The sequence below is a fragment of the Pavona decussata genome, unplaced genomic scaffold, assembly GCF_977016875.1.
Source record: "Pavona decussata unplaced genomic scaffold, jaPavDecu1.1 SCAFFOLD_386, whole genome shotgun sequence".
In the NCBI taxonomy this organism is placed as follows: Eukaryota; Metazoa; Cnidaria; class Anthozoa; order Scleractinia; family Agariciidae; genus Pavona; species Pavona decussata.
The window spans coordinates 1,172,562-1,188,733 of record NW_028145758.1 but is presented as its reverse complement, the minus strand read 5'-3'; the positions used below and the strand labels follow the sequence as shown (position 1 = coordinate 1,188,733).

Here is a 16,172-nt window from a genome sequence, read left to right as displayed (position 1 = left end):
AAAATTTAATATTAAACGTTATAAATGTTCAAAGTCGGAGAGGGCAAATTCCCCTATCCTCCGGCCTAGATAAGGGTTGAGATACTTATGTCATCCGAAAAAAATAGGATTTGAAGTTCATAAAAAAAAAACTGATGAGGGTGTTGTTGCTGGCAGATTGCTTTGTCAACATGCCGGTACTGGAAACAATATGGGGTGTTTAAGCTTCCTTCCAAGATCTCCAAATGACAAACTGGAACTATAATTGTTTCTTAACCCTACATAAATTCCAGAAGTTCAAGATGTTGAAAGCCCACCTAACAAAAATGGTTGTCACGGTAATTCCAAATGTTATGTCCAATATCAGGTCATACCAACTTGTTCCCAGATAAATTTCAGGAAAGTCGTGAAGTTGCGTGGCTTTTCCTTGCATGTTTAGGGCTATGTGGGAAGACTGCACACCCCAAAGTCTGAATAGGGGTAGACCTAGTTTGCCGGAGTAATGATTGCTCCGCTGCACGTAGTCATACAAATTTCATTGTTCTACTTAAATCCTATAAAGTTAACAAATAAAATATATGCATTCCATATTAAATAGAGTAACTAGGTGTTTTTCTAAATTTTCTAGATCTGACTCAGGGCAATGGACATACGCCAACTGTTGAACAAGAACTTCGACAATCTAAGGTAAAGGTATAACTTCTGGAAAATTAATTATACGTTTTTGTTCAGCCAATATAAAACCCTTAAAAGCCCTCTTAGCCGTTATTAAACCTTTCATTTTGTACTATTTGACAAAGTCGTCTTAACATCGCACCTCAATCCCCCACCCCGTAAATAGCATTCTGAATCTTTAAGTGTCGGAGAAAGCCTTTTAATCAGTTTCCCCTTTTTATTAGTTAATGATGTCGCCTATTTTGATAAGATACATGGCAAATAGCAAATGTTTCTATATTTGCCAAGTGAAAAGTACTTTATACATCATGCCTAGCAGTCAAGGTTCAAATTTCTATATCCTTGTTGACCGTTGTTGTGCTCTGATAGATGTAGTTAGAGGCCTCCAAATCGTTTCTAATGTAATTACATTTTTGTCTTCCTTAGTTTAAGAACCAACGCGTTGGCTTCCTTGATGTTGTTGTGAGAGGAATAAAATTTCTTGGACGAATATGTTTGCAAAAAAAAGCGTTCTTCGATATGAAAGAAACACTGAAGAAAGCAAAGGAAGGTGCTCCAAGAATCTGCATCAACAAACGTGCCAGTTTAGATGAAAAACGACCTGTTACACCCCCTGTGTCGAATGAAGTCTCCGATGACAAGCAGCCAGTTGAAAATCCGGACACAATAGAAGGTACCCCTCGAGACTGTTCGTATTCGTTTGTCAATGCAGGCGAAGAAATTACTGCTGCACCGCCTGTGTTGGACGAGCTACCCTCCGCGTTAAAGAAAAAGACGAAAGTGCATTCAACACGTAATAAGCCACTGGTTATAATAGTACTCACTTTGGTTGTAGTCACGATGTCGTCAATGGCAGTCCCCATTGTCCTGCTTGCTCGACGTCGTTCAGGTAAAAAGGCTATTACAAAGTAAAATAAAGAAGGCAGGCATTTTAAAAGGCAGGTTTTAGTTTGAATAAGATACCTTCAGTTACTCCCTGTACAATGCATATGTATGTTATTTCCTAGCGGTACCATGCCCTTTCGGCATTGAAGTGTAGCGTTTTTTGTAATCTAACACACAGTACATGAGGTCTAAATACTAAAAAAAAGCTTGCTCCAAAGAGCCTCCAACTATTACAACTGATCTGTTATCACGGACGTAGAAAAAACTCTACATTTTTGTAGAGTTTCTGATTGATGAAGAGAAATGGCACAGACTGCCATGTGCTTGTAAGAGTGGTTAGGTCAGGCAGATTAAAGAGTCCAGCGATTAGTTTGGATGCATCTCCGCCAGTGGCCGATCCACGGTCCGCCCCCCATCCCCATTAGACCACTACGTTTATATATATATTTTTTACTACTTGCTTGACATTGCCTTAAATTTTTGTATCGACATTATAGCATATCATGCACTATTTAATTAGTTGATTTTTTAGAATTATTTTGCCATTAAGCTGATTTTCAGATATATTTAAAAATGTAATTTTTAGAGGGTACCCTCTAGTGGTCTGCTCGCCTCTACTCGCAAAGCAGTATTGCCCGACAAGCGTTCACAGAAACATGTGCTCTTCTATATCCTCGGATATTGACGAAGTGCTTTTATGCAGGAAATAACATTTAAGGTGTCTCCCTAGCTTTTCAACTTGCGCACGCATTTGATGATGCGAGCTTTAGTAATATGCGCGCGCTAACTGACGCAAGCTGAGGCAAAACAGCGAACAAGTCAATTGTACAGCTCAAATTATAGCCAACAGCATTTAAAAAGAAAACATTCTCTGTCATAGTCTTATAAAACCGAATTGTTGTTGTTCGTGTCTTCAAAGATAACCGAGGCTGCAAATTTCATCCAATTCGCTCGCAAAAACAGGTCCATCGATCCATCGCTGTAAATTTCACAAATGCCCAAATAGCGATCTTGGCGAGTTCCTCTTCTGATGACGTATAAAAAATGTTTAGTTTTGACCGACTAGTAGATTTATACTAAAACAACTAGATTTTTCGCTCTCGATTTCTATGCGTGATAACTGATTCGGGCTGCGCCCTCATCAGCTATCACGCGATAGAAATCTCAAGCCCATAATCTACTGAATTGTTAAATAACAAATCATATTTAACATCTCACATAGATAACGGGCCACAGACAAACAAACAAACAAACGCACGTAACGAAAAACAATCGAACAAATCACGGCAAACGGTATTAAAAAGCAAATATCAATACTGAAAGAAATACTGACCCAGAATGTCTACTGATAATTAGTGTACAGGGGGGGTCAGCAGCGAGGCCTGGATCCGAGTTTGCATGATCGCCCTAGTTAAGAAATTTGGCCGAGCGAGACTAAGTACCGATTTTTTGATAATCAAACATGGCGGCGATTTTATGTGAAGGCGCGTCTGTTCGGATTCGCAAACAATTTGGCTATTCGACGTCCAAACATCACAGGAAAGTTTCGGTGTCTCTTTTACCTGAAGTTTGGTCATCAAGAGGGATCACGGATGCAAATTCTGCAGCGAAAAACGAAAATACTGTAACCAACGACTAGCTGACCCACATAGTTCACAGGGCTAGACCAGTAAGACTTCTTCCATTCCACTTTATCGTTACCTTCCCTATAGATTTTTTCATTTAAGTACACTGTAGAATCTCCTCCCTTTGCAGCAACTACCCACTGGCAGTCAACAAACTGTGGAGGTTCTGGTGATCTAATTTTCTGTTTTGCTAAAGTTAAAATGTTACTGTCATACTCTCAACAACAGATTTTTCTTCTCTAATCTCTTCTAAATGGTGAGCAGTTGAGAGGTGATGTTAGCAGCATTTTGCTCTTCAACTTTGCCAAGTGAGCCACAAATAGTGAGTTTTGAATTCATTATGTATGCTTGGTAATAAATCTCATCATTTTAAAGAGGTGAAGTTATCTTTCATTAATTTAGATTTTGTCTGTCATACCTCTTTGGTGACTCCGGCCAGTCATTACACTGTGCAAGTGTGTGAAAATGTGCAGTAATTGCATAATTTACAATATGCTAATTACACTTGACTATGTTACACAATATGTACCAATTAAACAGTATGGCAATATGTTACAGTTCTGATGTACATTGTCATGTTTTGAAGATATAATTATACTGCAGAGTAATGTGGTCAGCTGGGTTAATCCTCGAGTTGCTAGAAACACTTCAGTAATCAAGGGGTGATAATTTAGATTGTCTTCTTTGAAATGGCTGTTCAATACATAGAGAAACCATGGTTGATTTACCATCCCGGGATCTATTTGGTACTGTATCTCCTTTGCAGTTGGGTTTTAGGGTGTATTCCCAGTAGCCCCATTTTGGCATCCACCAATGGGGGAAAACCACCATACCGATACAGGTGTTCATGGACATCTGTATTGTAAAGGGTGACAGGTAATGCAATAATATTTACATGTACCTTCCAAGGTTTCTGCACATGCATGTGGTTTCTGCAAGATCTCAGTGTACCAGTACATTGTTCACCCGGTGCTACTGAACTCAACTTCCTAATTTTTTGCAGGAGAGAATAAGGACCTGAATGTCTTTTCACGTAACTTAATCTCCCCATACAGACAAGAACACCCTTGCAGCCGCTCATACAAACCTGGTAGCTCTATTCACAATAATGTTGAGCAATCTTCTTCTGAGATCTTTATCAGCTATCCTTTCCAGTTGCAAAATTTTCTCATCTAAAAATTTCTTAAGGACTCAAGCCGTTTTCCTTGTGTATGCATTTAAACAATTTCTGCATTAAAATTAAACTTACAGGAATAACTGTCGTCACGCAACATTTAAACAGAGCGAGAATTCCATAAAATAAACATGCTGTTTCATTCGTAAAGACGCTTTCAACAGTTGATACGCATAAAATGTGGGACAAATACTTTTAATAAGCTTACATTAAAGTTCCAAGCCGATCTTGAGAAATAAGCTTACATTCTGGGCTTTCGCGATGACAGTCGTGAAACACTGCGTGGCTTCTAGTTTCTTCAGAACTGAACAAGAATCGAAATTGAACTCTACTATTTTGTCGACGTACAATATCTTCCTGAGACGACGAAAACCATAATCGTTCGCTACATTACTCGCTGAAAACATGTCGCTCGCAATTGCATTGCTGACGACTCTGCTAACCTAAAACAAAGCTGGCACCTCATTCCAGCGGTCTTGATTAATCACAGTGTTCAAACTTCGTACTACCGCAAAATAACATGCTAACAGCAAAGTAACAATGACTTAATACGAATGCGTTTTCCACCGTCGAGTCGCCACAGACACAATGGCATGAATCCTTCGCATTTCGCGCAGGCTCGTTACGGTTTTCGAATGATTGACAGATTTCTTTACTGGGGCGATCATCACTTTCCGAAAAGCGGCAAGATCAAAGGTAGCTGCCAGCCCCCCCCCCCCCCCCCCCCTGTTAGTGTGAATCTACTAGTGTTCTATCACGAATGCCGTTCTCTGATTGGCTATGCTACTCGCTATCTATTCTGTGATAGATAGTGAGTAGCGGCTTTCAATGAAATGGCAGCCACTTTGTCGCGTTTTCGAAGTGCATGCGATGAGGAAATAGATAATTTACTTGTTTGGTTTTGACCGACTAGTAGATTTATACTAAAACAATTAGATTATTCGCTCTCGGTTTCTATCGCATGATAGCTGATTCGGGCTGCGCCCTCATCAGCTATCACGCGATAGAAATCTCGAGCTCATAATCTAATTGTTAAATAGTATGTTATCAATTTGTCAGAAAATGATTTTCTTTCATTTCCGTAGAACGGGGATCTTCCTTAGAACGGGAATCAGAGATTAACGCAGTCACCGTTCCAACCCTGAAGGTACATGCACATCTCATCTTATTTTGAGAAGGGTCAGGAAATAAAATTGGGCCTTTGGTCTTAGCCATGACTCGCAGTTAAGTCTAGAGTAAACGTGCGGCGGAAACGGTTTTCTGATCCACAGATTTCATTCCGGATGAGTTTAGGTTGAGAATATTAATTGGCCATTTCGAGGTTTAGCAGGGGACGGCCGTTCTGCATGTGTATCGTCACGGAGTGTGCGTGACGAGACACAGAGCGGCTGCGAGGGAGACAAGGAAGCAAGATTCAAGAAATCGACCAGGTTTTTTCAGTGCTCTTCAGTTGAACAAGACGCTGTGGGAGCGTTTACTTGGGCGCCGTTGTATTAGGAGTATCTCAGCATGCACGTAAGTTCAGTCTTTGGTGACAGGTGAACGATAAAAGATTCGCTGAGAGTCTAAGGCATCATATTTGCGATAAACGTGATGTAGTTCGACCGAAAATGTCACGCAAACAAAATAAAACATTACTCTCTTTAATACTAAACACGTCGGATTTTGTAACCATGAGGTGCATCTAAGATAATGATGGATTTTAGCGACAAAGGACTATTTGCGGTTCCAGTGGTAATGATGAATTTTGGCGACAGAGGGGTATTTGTGCGAATACCTTTCCACCCTGATACCCTTTTTTTCTGGGCTTTCTGTGAGAGATGTTCCAGCTTCCAAAATGTCACGCAGAACGTGCAATATGACACGCGTGCAAAAAGACATGCGTTCTATATGGGACGCGTGCGGATAACACAAACCTCACAGAACATCCGATTTACAGAAAGTTAACTCAACGAATCTATTTCATGATCACTGGAATAGGACAGAGCTTTAATGACAAAATCAAAGCGCTCTGTGAGTGACCAAAGAATGAACTATTTCAAATTATGTCTACATTTATTTGTTTATTAAACACGCAAAAAAGAAAATAAACTTCACTCGCACTGGAAAGTAACGCAAAGGTCGAATCTATTACATGATCACTGGAATAGGACAGAACTTTAATGACAAAATCAAAGCGCTCTGTGAGTGACCAAAGAATGAACTATTTCAAATTATGTCTACAGTTATTTGTTTATTAAACACGCAAAAAAGAAAATAAACTTCACTCGCACTGGAAAGTAACGCAAAGGTCGAAGTGTACGTTCATTCTTTGAGAGGTTTTGCGTGATTGCCAATGGACAAAATATCATGACACAAAAGAGAGTGTTTCCAGGATTTAAAAGGGCTTTAAATGAAAGAAGCTGGGTTTATAAAGTGGAAAGACACTGCAGCTCCCGTGGCGATTGAATAACAAGCAGAAACCGTCCAGTTTTCCTTCCAAGAACCGCCGAAAATATTTTCTTTGTCGCCGGATGAAACTTGATACACGTGAACGATTTTGGTTGCCTAGCACGTGACCAATTTCTTCCCGCTGTTTTCAGCGTGGCAATTCCTTTCTGCATCCAAACGACGGCTTCTTTCAACGTTTTGTAACAACGGAAGGGGCTTTCAGTTTTGCTAAGGCCCGGGTGCTAAAGTTGCTATTTTGGCTTTATCCAACGTAAAAATAAAAATGCGTTTAGCGTTGCGGTACTCAGTTGTTATGGTATGAATATGTAAATTTTCAGCGTTTACCTACGTTTGTTCCGATGAATCGATCTTATCGGTAACACTCGACTCCGAAGGAAAGATTTTTTTTCAGATTCTACGTTTAGCGTGTCAATTTGGCGTGCCCGTGCGTTCACCTTTTTCCCTGTTTTCCCGTGAGGATCACATTTTGGTTTATTTATTTAGCTTTGTCCAATATGGACAGGGATACCGCAACAGCTAAAGCCAATTACTGCGGACCCGGAATATACGGAATATACGTACAAAGACCAGACCACAACACCGGGAACTACGTCCCCTACTCTTTGCGAACAGTGAGTGGGTTCTTTAACGTCCCACAGAGTTATTTACAAACAAGGTTTGTGAGACGGGGCCTACGGTTTATCGTCCTTATCCGAGAAGACTAGAAAGTCTAACCATTTGCAGATGTCAGAGCAAAGGCAGCACTTTCTCCTCAGGTCCGGCCGAGGTTTGAACCCGCGACCTCCCGCACGGTAGTCCGGCACTCTACCAACTGAGCTAACCGGTCGGCGGTTTTATCCAAGTGAACGTAAATAAAGAAATTAATTCGTCAAGCGTTGATTGACACTGTGCATTAGCAAACTTTCAGTGTTTACATTTGTTCTGGTGAATAGATCTTATCGCTCACACTGGACCCCGAATGAAATTTATTTTCGAAGCTTTAGTTTTAGTTTCCTACTTTACCCTAAGCCTTTCACCCACGGAATGGTCTTGAATCTTTAAAGTTAATTGAACGTTTTCTTTTTTATATTGCAGCCAGAGAAATGAAGTTTTTTGCTCGGCTGTATGTAAATTCAGTGTTTACGGCCTGATCTTATCGATTACGTTTGACACCGAATGGGGATTTATCGAGAAGAGCCAAAAGAGCGTCTGAGGTTAATTGAAGTCGAACTTTTGGAAAATATCCGTCCTGAAAGGAAAGTTGCCCCTTAGTTTCGTTCAATGGAAGGAGTTAGCAGACAACACACATACTAGCTGTTTTCTTTTAAGAATACGATATTCGTTGTGTTGATTTTACGTCTATGTTTTTGTCCCGTAATGGCGGCTTATGATGAATACATGCAGACTCGCAGACTCGGCCAACATGTAGCGCACGCGCAGTAGATCACTGCGTTTTGCGTAGACGAAGAAATCCTATTTTATAACTTGGCGCTCCGCCCAAGTAATAACAACCAAGCTACGGACCTTGAAACATGGTTCCAATCAATACAAATTCTTTGAAAAAAGTGTTTATTACTTTTGTTACCCCTGGAACATGATCCTGTCACATAGCTTCTATTTCGAAGAAAGTTCAAATAAAGAAGTATAAAAGATTTTGAGGGTCTATAAGGTTTTGAAGAAAGCCGTTTTTTGAAAACGAAAGGGTATTAGTTTTTTTAATTAATTGATAAAAAACCGGGCAAGAAAACTGTAGATTTCCTTGAAAACAAAATCCGATTTTCGGAGGTGATTGAAGCCCTTCGAACGGATATCCATAAAAATGAACCGTTGGGTTTTTCTGAAAAATATGCATCGCAAGATTAGCTGAGACTGAGTGCAACCTCATTGAGAGTGTAGCTGTTGCAATGTCAAGAGGAACTTGCTGGAACAATTACATGTAATTTCAATCAAGGGAAAATGATTGATAATCACCTTTTGTTTTCAAACAAACGGATAATGGAGTGAATTTCCGCGACGGTATTTTTAAACACATTACCTCGAATAGCAAGTGTGCATGGGAACCCAGTGTAAAACAAAATATAATGATTTTCGAACAGATCCATACACACCTGTTCTGGCTAGTTTTTGGGGGACTCGCTACTTTCGCGGGGGGGGGGGGGGGGGGGAGTCGTTACTTTCGGGGGCTCGCTATTTTCGGGATTTATTAGAAGCCACGAAGTTTTGACATTACTTCCAGGTTGATGTTATTATCGGAACTTTACGGTATAGTTCCTAACTGTAGTGGGGTGTTCCCTTGTTGATACAATTGCAAGTTCCTCGCTTATCCGCAAGTAAGTTGAGTTATATTGGTTTATGAATTTCGAAGGAAACAACATTCTATACTTAGATGGTGATTGCTTTTTACAGTGCTAACACATTAATTCATCGAAACTGATTAAAGACTTAGTTTATCTCTTGCGTCCTTTTGTAGACATCAGCGTTATCCTCATTCGCTTTACAACAATGCAACAAGCAACGCTTTATAGTAACTGTAAGACTGAGATTTTCCCAACAAACCTCGGTTTCGTCCGTGCGTATAGCCATTGCTGCACTTGACAAGTGACCTGACAGAAACTGGTGTGTACCAGTCTCAGTTTCATTTCTAACTGCTATAACCAATAAACTAAACATTTGAACCTGAACTCACGCGGTTTGAGATCAACGATCAGAAAACCATGTTATAACAGAAGGTACGTGTTTTGTGGAGGGGGGGGGGGGGGGGGGGTGCCTCCTTGCCTCCGCCATATGTCAACTGGGTCGTGTATTGTGCATGACTGTTACTTACCTTTTGTTTGCTAAAATCATCTTCAGACGGGTCCGAAATAAACGTTCCTTAAATTCCTAACAAGGCGCACTTAGATTACTTTAGCTTGAAAGACTTGCCTAAGGTTGAAAAATTTTCCTGTTTCAAATAATTGATTTCAGCATTGACGGAAGGCACAGGGAAAAGTACTTACAAAAATTTTACTGTTGTGTCTGATCTCTTTAAGAAATATCCAGCAGTCAATTTCACAGCGCTCAAGCCCAAACAAAATACATCTTGGACCACTAATAGCAGTTTTCCTGGTGTAATCTGTGAATCGGTAAGTTTAATCAAGAGACTGAAACAAGGGGACAGCGAGGGAAACTAGGGGCGTTGGCTGGGGAATGTGAATTCCACCTAATTTATTTTTAGACATCGTCTTAACGGAAGTTGGCTTCACGAGACGTCTGCAAATGGTCAGTGTGACGTCACGGGAAGCAATCAGAGCGTGCCAACGTCGCATTGTGTTATGGCGACTGTAGAATGTTCAGTGCGGCTTTCTCAAGTGACATTTAGTACAGGGGTTTAGATTCGTTTCCGGACGTTTCGGGAAACAGACTTCCGTTTTGAATCCATGACATCTAAAAATAACTTAGGAGAAATTCACAATCATATCCCAAGGGCTATACTGGGGGTTTCTCTCTCTGCCCCCTTATTTTCGTTGGTTTAATCTAAGCCTAATAAAGTTGTCCAACTCTGACAAACTAATTTCTAAATTAATTTTAAATAATTCAGTCAATTTAGGCTAGAATTACAGCCTTTCGAAATTCGGCTCAAACTAAACAAAATCGAGTCATTATTTTGGAGGTGAAACTTTAGCAAAAAATGGAGCAGCACCTTTGATGTTGTTTTCTTGGCTTTTCGTATCGTTAGAAAGTAGTAGATTGCTCCTACAAGTGGAGTCCCTTGCCAGTCTAATCTTTTCTTTATTTTGCCACAATTCAAAACAATGGCTCAGGGGACTAGGAAGGCGAGGCTAGTAGAGGATTTTATGTCAGCCATGAAAAAGTTATGAATCGGGTGAGGAATAATAAAGTCTACGAGAGCAGATGCCTTTTTGTGTAGGTGAAATAACCGCTGCAAAAGGCGTCTGCTTCACTGCTGGGACACATGCCGTTAATTAAAATGAAACAGAATTTTAACAGTGTTTGTGCATCAGTAGTAAATGTATTAAGTAAGTTAATTCATTGCAAAATACATTTAGAATGCTCCTGGATTTATGACAAAAGAATAAGAAATGCAATTAATTTTCTGTTATCATTTAAATTTTTCTGCTGTTTTGCTACAAATTTTAGATCATGATATTCAAACCGAAATTTACCTACAGAATCAGCTTGTAGCAAACTTTAAATACGGAATATAATTTACTGTAAGAAATTTAGGCCTTAGATCTTAAACGCTCGGAAAGTGGCCGTTGCTACAAACTAGCTTAAAAAGAAAGTACCGAATTTTAATTTGTTAATGGAAAGGGCTTACTTTCTGAAGAAACTATCGTGCTGCGTCATTGGAGAGTAGAAACAAATGTTTGGTTTATTAACAGAGCTGATAACATTAATAAATTGGCCATCGTAAAGAGATTTGAGTGCTGACTTTTCAAGTGTTAGTCCTTAATTCGTCAGAGCGAATCGACGAATTGTGGGTTGTTGGTGTTTATATAGCTACCAGTGGAGGCAACGTGGAAAACAAGAACAAATCAGTCAAATACTAAAAGCGTTCGTTGATTCCGTGCGGCCAGTTATGAGTGCCGATTCGGAAGTTAAATTTTTGTTCTAAAGTTTTGCGAGTTTCTGTGTGATGAAGAGAAATGGCACAGACTGCCATGTGCTTGTAAGAGTGGTTAGGTCAGGCAGATTAAAGAGTCCAGCGATTAGTTTGTATCAAGAGAGGATCAGGGGGTACCCCTTGATCCTCTCTTGTTTGGATGCATCTCCGCCAGTGGCCGATCCACGGTCCGCCCCCCATCCCCATTAGACCACTACGTTTATATATATATTTTTTACTACTTGCTTGACATTGACTTAAATTTTTGTATCGACATTATAGCATATCATGCACTATTTAATTAGTTGATTTTTTAAAATTATTTTGCCATTAAGCTGATTTTCAGATATATTTAAAAATGTAATTTTTAGAGGGTACCCTCTAGTGGTCTGCTCGCCTCTACTCGCAAAGCAGTATTGCCCGACAGGCGTTCACAGAAGCATGTGCTCTTCTATATTCTCGGATACTGACGAAGTGCTTATATGCAGGAAATAATATTTAAGGTGTCTCACTAGCGTTTCAAGCTTGCGCGCGCATTTGATGATGCGAGCTTTAGTAATGTGCGCGCGCTAACTGACGCAAGCTGAAGCAAAACAGCGAACAAGTCAATTGTACAGCTCAAATTATAGCCAACAGCATTTAAGAAGAAAAAATTCTCCGTCATAGTTTTATAAAACCGAAGTGTTGTTGCTCGTGTCTTCAAAGATAACCGAGGTTGCAAATTTCAACCAATCCGCTTGTGAAAACAGGTCCATCGACCCATCGCTGTAAAGTTCACGCATGCCCAGATAGCGATCTTGGCGAGTTCCTCTTTTGATGACGTATTTCCATTAAGGTGAAAAAATAGAAAGTTCCCCCTCAGATTTCTCGAATTTCCTTCGGTGAAATTCCTTAAACTTTGGCAGAGATGTTATGCCTTTTTAGTTTTCCTTGCTGCCAATTTATCAAAAAAATTTATAAGACAAGGTTTTCGTTCAGCCAAAAAAACACAATAATGCTAAAAACGAAAAAACCACCTTGACAACCCTTACTTTTTTCGATTTTAAAAGTTTCTTCTTGTCAGACTCTACCCGGTCGGAGCACTTCGGAAAATTTTACCCAAAGGAAATTGAAGAAAATTGAAATCAAAGCCAAACAGACGTCAAAAAATGGCGATGTTTGAGTAGTTTTAATTTGAGACTAAGAGCCTTGATTTCAGAGGTGACTGTTAAACAGCAAATTTTGGCCCTTGTTTGTAATGTTTCAGTAGCTTTGATTTGGAAAATAGCAAAAAGAACGAGAATTTTAACTTTCGATTGATGTCACTGGCGCGCGCTTCGTGATCTTGCATAACCCTTTAGAGCCACCTTAAGCAGAGGTGCACGTAAAACGAACAGTTATCTTGCGTTTTGTTCCCGAAAGTTCGTCGACGTTGTGAATGAAAAGGAAAGTTTTGCACTTTGCGCGCTCACATCTAAACAACCAGTTTGAGTGTCTGATTTGAGTATGCTTCTGACTAGAGAGTTAGCTATGTTTTTTATCGCATTCGAATGAAATTAGTGAAGGCCATAAAGAGATTGCGCCAGTTTCAGGGTCGTCTTGGAGCAACTTAAAGTTTTTCAAAATGATGGTTTTGACTGTAATGTTTTGTGACTGAAAGGTATAGTTGTGATTGGAATTGCACAGTGACTCTCGGTCTTTCTTTCTGTGAAATTGCAATTTATTGAGCGTGATATTGGCCCGAATCGACAATTATTATTAATGTAGTTGAGAAAGGCACGTGTTTTAAAAGAATTGGCGCATTTCATCTGATTTGCGCAGAAGGCTTTGTTCCCTTCTCGCGCGCTGAAATGGACAGGATCGCTACACAGGCTGTTATCAAGTATGTAATATTTCGTTATCACAACGTGTGTTTTGTCGGTTACGTGATGTCTGACAACGTCACTGTTCTACCCTGCTGTGTCTTCCCCCATCTCGATTTAATTTGGGGGCGTACGCAAATAAGCTTGTCAGAGTAGTCCTCTTTTGCTAGTACTTGGACATCCTTAGGTCGTATTTATTAACACCTTTTGATATTGTAATGAGTAACATAAATAGCCGTTTTGGAAAAGTATTTGCTAATATTGTTCTATTCACTCTATCTTTTGTTGAAGAAAAATGACCCAGGTTGCTTGAAACATTGTCACACGGATAGCATTGAAATCCATAACCCGACCACAGGAAGAAGCCACTGTTTTCCCTGTTTTGATTGCCCGCCTGGTTACAAGCCTTCAGTTCCTTGTGGAGGCAAAGTTAATAAAGGAGTGAAAATTGAATGCAGGTCCTGCCCAGTAGGATACACCTTTTCTAGCCACTATGGTAGGTGTCGACAATGTTCACAATGCCAACCAGATGAAACAGTGGTGAGACCTTGCAGTCCTACAGCTGATGCTGTTTGTGCTCGATGCGGGACTAATGCAATTATATGGATAGATTCTAAGAAAGAAATATACGGATGTATTACCTGCCTCATCTGCCCCGCAGGGTTTGAACCATCTCATCCTTGTGGTAGTACCGTTCCACATGGTACATTAATAACTTGCATTCCATGTAAAAACGGGGAAACATTTTCTCCAGCGAGAAACAGAAAGAAATGCAAAAGATGTTCAACCTGTCCGCATGGACAGAGAGTTGTCGTACAATGTACAACAATCTTCGACACAGTATGTGCACGTCCTTGTCGAGGTGGACAATACACGTTGGTTGGTAGATATAATAATGAAACAAAGGTAGAATGCATAAAATGCCTAACATGCCCAAGAGGAATGGAACCTCCCATGCCTTGCGGAGCAGTATTCAGGAATGATGTAACTTTGGCTTGCGTCCATTGCCGACCTGGTTTAACCTTCTCTGATAGCCCTAGCAAACATAAATGTAAAAGATGCAGAGTTTGTCCTCCTGGGAACGTTGTGGTCTCCAATTGTGCTATTGGCCGTGATACTATTTGTAGTAAAACGTGTTTACTTCATAAACAGATAACTGTTTCCAATACAACCTGTATTGATTGCGTCAGATGTTCTGTTGGCATGGAACCTGCCATCCGGTGTGGGAGCTCTGTACCTGCCTTGCCTCGTCAGCGATGTACCCCTTGTAAACCTGGATCGTTTTCCAGCTCCGTTGGATCCGAGCCCTGTTGGCCTTGTCGTATTTGTCAGAGCGGAAAGACATTGAAACGGTGTACTCTAATGTCAAACTCTGTTTGTCGACCTTTAACAGATAAATTTCCACTTCTGTGTTCCACTTGTTGCAATGACGGGAACGATTCCTTTCCTACCGAATGTCGTCACTTAAAATGGAGGAAATGCCAACCAAGAATCTGTCTCAAAATCGGCAGTCCTCCTCCACGTACGGGTCGATTCAACTCAGCAATGTCCATTCCGAAATCAATTACTTCAGAAACTCTAGTATTTCAATCCCACAAGGAAGTAGACACGAATCCCTTTATTGGAATTGGCCTTGCAATGATATCAACGTGTGTTATTATTACCATCATGCTGACGGCGGTGACTGCGTACAGATTTAAAAGATCACTCGGAAACAGAATGCTGGTAACAACAAAACTACGTGGAGGGACAGGCAAGTGATATTTTTTTTTGTTCTTGCTGGCAGATTTTGTGTACATCTGAAATACGTTATTTCTTTTTCAAACGAAAGCCTTTAAATTGCCTATATATTAGCCAAGACAAGATATTAAGACATAATCCAATAGCAAACTGAATCACGTCGGTCATCTGTTCATTATATCTTAAAAATTAACGAGATATCCCTAAATCGCTCTTATGCACGCTGTTTACCAATTTCTTTCCAATGCCAACTACTGTCATAGGCTGAAGTCACGTAAGCAAAAGAGTTACAATTTGAAAGCTGAAAATGCAACTTGCCAATAGGTATGAGCAAAATAGGTAACGTTACAACGTAGAAAATAAAAAACGTCAAAATAAGAAATTTCGGAAATCATCACAACATTGGAGGATGAAAGTCGGGAAAAATGTTCATGTCTCATCTCTCCTACTTACACCTAGGGGGTTCGACAATTCAGTTGACCTCTGTTGATGAGGTATGCCCCTCTATCTTTGTGTACATCGTCACGATTAGTTCGAGAGGAATAAGTAGATGTCATAAGCGTTATAGTTGTTAGAAAGCAAAGGTTTTTGTTGCTTTATCTTTATTTTATTACGGAATATATTGCATTCCCTGGTCCTGTTTTGATTTATAACATCTTTTTTCCGTAGGACCAGTTTCTAAAATAACCTGAAGAAAAAAGGCAGTGCCTTACGAAATGTTGGAAAAATACATTTCACTGACCGTTTGATGAGCCTTGTTCTTTTATGCATTATTTGTTCTACATTTGTTGGAGATTAGATCCTTTTGTGTTTTGTCGTTCTGTAAGCCTAGCGCGGATCGACGCACTATCAAAACAACTTAAATAGAGTATTTTCACATGACTTCACGGCGGCCATGTTGGTGTCCCAAGACAAAGAAATGGCGGTCATGCTGGTGTCCCAAACTAAACCTGTGGGAATTGAACTCTATTTTTATTCAAATACTTTCTTTTGTTTACGTGAATGAAAACGCTTTTAGACCATTTCCAATATATTAAAATTCTAGCTCGGCTACAAGGCTTTAGGGAATAAAGCAAAAAAAAAAAATTAATTATTCATCTCTGAACCTCAATGTAATTTCTGTTGTTTTATTCCCACCAGCCTCGTAGCCAAGTAAGAATTTAAATATACTGTATCAGAAATGGTCTGTTCAGTTGGGCACCTGATAATAAACGAGTTGT

General features: G+C 39.9%; 1 protein-coding gene and 1 long non-coding RNA gene across 5 annotated transcripts in view; one reads left to right on the top strand and one right to left on the bottom strand.

Annotated features, from left to right (window-relative positions):
• LOC146451528 (uncharacterized) overlaps nt 1–16,172 on the top strand; it is a 50,106-nt gene that overhangs the window by 27,831 nt on the left and 6,103 nt on the right. For all 4 annotated transcript variants that reach the window (XM_085098975.1, XM_085098976.1, XM_085098973.1 and 1 more), the window contains 5 exons: nt 608–666; nt 1,081–1,543; nt 5,424–5,485; nt 9,798–9,890; nt 13,504–14,965. In XM_085098975.1, the coding sequence (XP_084955101.1) occupies nt 608–666; nt 1,081–1,543; nt 5,424–5,485; nt 9,798–9,890; nt 13,504–14,965 (2,139 nt within the window). The remainder of the gene's footprint in view (nt 1–607; nt 667–1,080; nt 1,544–5,423; nt 5,486–9,797; nt 9,891–13,503; nt 14,966–16,172) is intronic.
• LOC146451529 (uncharacterized) lies at nt 4,518–5,020 on the bottom strand. The gene is made up of 2 exons (XR_014860000.1): nt 4,782–5,020; nt 4,518–4,642 (listed from the first exon to the last, which is right to left on the bottom strand). It is a non-coding gene; the product is annotated as an uncharacterized LOC146451529 (long non-coding RNA).